This window comes from Kryptolebias marmoratus, linkage group LG1 (assembly GCF_001649575.2).
Source record: "Kryptolebias marmoratus isolate JLee-2015 linkage group LG1, ASM164957v2, whole genome shotgun sequence".
Classification (NCBI taxonomy): Eukaryota; Metazoa; Chordata; class Actinopteri; order Cyprinodontiformes; family Rivulidae; genus Kryptolebias; species Kryptolebias marmoratus.
In genome coordinates, this window is record NC_051430.1 from 33,096,577 (window position 1) to 33,100,775 (window position 4,199).

A 4,199-nucleotide genomic window follows, 5' to 3' on the forward strand; every position below is an offset into this window, starting at 1 on the left:
CTTCGCTAAATAGTTATTTTTTCTTCTTATTTATCACTTCTATAAACTGAATGTATGCAAAGTGACAACACTAATACATTCGTCGTAGCCTACGTTATGAAATATTTACATGAATCATTGATACAATTATGATAGAAACGATAGAAGAAAATATGTCAAGATAGACACTTTTCTATCGTCCCCACGATATGGATCGTTAGATCGCCCAGCACTACTAGAAGTCATTCACAACATGTAACAGAAGTTCACACATCATGTCAACCTGTCTCAACATGAAAGGCAGTGGGCGATATGCATTCCTTCACAGAATGCTAGGTCTTTAGTATCCATATGTTTCTGTTAGATATGTGTTGTTTGTTCTCTAAACTAACCATTTATCTGTCCTTCCAGTCCTGTGATTATACATTTTTCCATCTGTTAAAACTCTGACACGTTCCAACAGACAGACGATTATTCCTCTCCAACCTGTTTGTGTTTCAGCAGGAAGAGAAAACCGCTCGTTTACCTGAGAGCATTGTAGAAAGCAATGGTCTTCCCATAAGTTATAACCAGAATCTCTCCCTCAGCCACATACTCCATGCTGCTGACGGTCGTGTCAAAAGTCAGAGTCTTCACCTCCTCCATGGAGTTCCTGTCCCACAGCCTGAACAAACACACACACACACACACACCTGCTGTCAAAAAGCAACTTGTTTCACTAAGACAGGCTGGAGTTTAGGTTTAACAGCAAGCAGCACCAACCGGATCGTTTTATCCTCCGCTGCAGACAGGATCTGTTTATCGTTGTTACACCACAGAGCTTTCTTTATGGCTGCACCGTGACCTGTGATCTCCTGAAGAGCTGCAACACACACACACACACACATCTCAAGTCTTCTGGAGCTAAAGGACAGCACTGCACAGTATTTAACATTTGTGAAAAACATGAAACTCATTTCCTAGGGCTGCAATTCTGTGAAAAATCAACAACATGTGTCCAGGTTGGTCTCCTCTGTATATGAGCTCACCTGTTTCAGGATTACTGAGGTCATAAATACGCAGCAGTTTGTCGTTTCCTCCCGTCAGCAGACAGCTGCTGTCCTGAACAACAGAGTCAACATCTTTTAACGATTACAAACTGTTTGTTATGCGTGTTAACAGTTTATTACCACCTCCAAGTATTTTATGACTTTAATTTGATTCCATCACTGAGGACAGTTTTCTGAATAAATGACAAAACAAACTCGGGTTTCAGATGGTGGATTACCACTCAGACTGAACAAAGGGTTAAAATCTCAGCTCATACACACAAAAAAACAAAAACACAAAGTCAGTCCTTTGTCAGTTCTTGGGTTTTCTATAACACAACATAATAAAAATGATCTGGTTCTGGTACCTGGTTACCAGGTTCTAAAGATTTTCAAATCCAACCTCAAGTGAATAAAAACAGATTATACCGTCTCATTATTTCTTAAACAAAAACAAAATGGAAAAGCTGTGTGTGGAAAACGAAGTCCATCCTTGCTCCTTTCAGAGGCTCAGTATCAGCCAGGTGTGTTAGCACAACGCCAGGGTGGAAAGACAACAGAAATGCTCTTGGAGACGCAACTGTTGCTGCACATTCATCTGGGAAGGGTTAAAGGGTCATTTCCAAAGCACCCCGAAGGTCAGACCGTACAATGGAAAAAAATGAGCTCCATCTCAGACTCTACAGGCCTCAGTCAGAAGATTAAAGGTTAAAGGTCATGGCTTGTTCTGAAGGGTTGCAGGACAAAGCCTCTTCTCGCTAAAAACAACATTGCAGCACAACTATGACTTGTAAGGTTTCATCTTAGTGAACCACAAGACTTCACGAACAAGGAGACCAAAGCAGAGATGTTTACCCATAATGCACAGCAGCAAACACCTCAAACCAACTGGTAAACACAGTGGGCTCCTTGCAGTCATTGAGTCGACCATGTAGACCAGGGGTAGGCAACCCTGGTCCTGGAAAGCCACCATCCTGAAGGTTTTCCTTGTTTCTCTGCTCCAACACACCTGATTCAGTGGTAAAATCCCCTCTTCATGTTCTGCAGAAGCCTGTTAATGACACACTGATTCAAACCAGGTGTGTTGGAGCAGAGAAACAAGTAAAACCTTCAGGATGGTGGCCCTCCAGGACCAGGGTTGCCTACCCCTGATGTAGACCAAAGACTTCTGGAGTCAAACGTGAGGACATCTGTCTCACAGCTGAAGCTTGGACCAAACTGGGACAATGACCCCAAACACAGCAGCTGATCTACAACAGAACGGCTCAGAAAGATAAGAATCAAGGTGCTGTAACAGTCCAGTCGGAGTCCAGTGACCTTCAGAGAGCTGAGCAGAAACCAATGTCTGCAAACCTCAATGACCTGAAGCAACATCGAAAAGAAGACTGGGACAAGATTGGCCCACAACATTGTCAGAGATGGATAAAGAAATACAAAAACAGGTACTGCTGTTAAAGGAGGTTCTAAGTTACACTACACACGCTGAAACACTTGCTTGAATCAGTTAAAGCCATTTCCGGCTACACATTAAAAAAAAACTACTGACATCACGTGAGGGAAGTGCTCTGGCCCTTTAATTTCCACAGACAACTTTTCCATTTTGTTTTTGTTTAATAAATGATCTGTTGTGTTTTTGTTCACTTGGTTGGGGGTTTTAATCAGCCCAGATCAGTTTCTTTATGTCCTTTAGTGATGTTTGAACAAAGATGCAACACAGAGATGTCCCGTTTGTATGAACAGATCCTGGATCAGGCAGTGAAACATGGAGGTCCACAACTGAACTGACCTGAGTAAAGTTGACAGACTTGACAATGTGTTTGTGTGCCAATGAGAGGACCTCATCTCCGCTGACTGCGTCCCACACCTTCCTGTAAATGACACAGGGGAGCCGTTACTGACAACAACTCATCTCAATCATAACTAACAGAGAGTAAAAAATATTTCTTCATTCATTTTAAAGTGGCAAATTAACCAAAATGTACTTAAATCTGGCATGTTTTCTTCCCAACATGTGTATGGCGTCATAGTCATGTTACGCAGAATTTACCTACCACTGCATCAAGAAAACATGACTCAATGACTTCATGTTAGCAACAGTTTTTGTTAAAAGAAAAGAGCTCATGCACCAGGTGATGTATCAGTCCACTAGTCTGATACATTCAGCAGCATAAGAGTGGTTAACCATGGCTCAGCACACGTACATCTGGATGTTGTTTAGTGGAGAAAACGGTGACAAACTATATAATCAATGTGGTGTACAGTCTCAGTCGGTCTAATAAGGGAAGCAACAATCTGTACAGAGACAGAGGAGTGGCGACTACTCTAGTTTCTCTTTACGTAGAAAATGTCCACGAGGAAAAAAAAAGGTTCACATCTATGTGAGCGAGAGCAGATTTCTTCATGAATGAATGGCAAAAAAACCAAACAATACCCAACACTATAGACCATAAAATCAGACTAAAACAAAATTAAATATAAAATAAAACCATCAAATGATGAAACCATTCAGCTAAGCTCTTCAGTCCATCCCAGAAGTTTAATTTATGCAGACTGAGTTTAAATTAAGTTTGAACTGATCACATTTATACGACGAGTCAAATCATTAGAGAAACTGAATCCGCAAAATTACTCTAAGAAGCTTACCAGACAAAAAGTATGTATCAGTAAAAATGAGGTTTTCAGAATAATAACCTGATTTTATATTTATTTGGGCTATAAAATCAGGCACGTGGACCCAGAAATTATATTTGTAGAATTCCAGCGAAGGCAGCGAGACAATTTAGGTCAGAAACACAATTCTGCTTCAATATCAGTTGGACCAGTGGCGGCTGGCCAACAGAGGGCGCTAGGGCGCCGCCCCACCACTCACATTACCTTGAATAAGACGTAAAAAAAATAAATTAAAATTAATTAGTACAATAAAAATATTTTGAAATTATATATATATATATATATATATATATATATATATATATATATTTTTTTTTAGTTGTGTAAGATAAATATTTTATAGTTAATGATAAGTAAAGTTGTTTTGTTCTTCGACGTTGTCTGATTGGTGACGTATTTCCGCCCCGGGGCACAAAAATCTTTGTCCATAGACTCTTGTTAAAAGTTGCACATGCGCAGTAGCTCCTCTTCAGTACAAGAGATAGGACCGTTCAGGGCGCACCTCTCCTGCGCCCAGAGCTG

The 4,199-nt window shown here is 40.6% G+C and overlaps 1 protein-coding gene across 1 annotated transcript in view; it reads right to left on the reverse strand.

Annotated features, from left to right (window-relative positions):
- The window catches only part of LOC108241824 (serine/threonine kinase receptor associated protein), an 11,388-nt gene that overhangs the window by 5,270 nt on the left and 1,919 nt on the right, over positions 1-4,199 (reverse strand). The window contains exons 3-6 of the mRNA XM_017426266.3: positions 2,794-2,875; positions 1,008-1,080; positions 742-841; positions 506-643 (exon numbers count right to left, since the gene is read on the reverse strand). Of these exons, the coding sequence (XP_017281755.1) occupies positions 506-643; positions 742-841; positions 1,008-1,080; positions 2,794-2,875 (393 nt within the window). The remainder of the gene's footprint in view (positions 1-505; positions 644-741; positions 842-1,007; positions 1,081-2,793; positions 2,876-4,199) is intronic.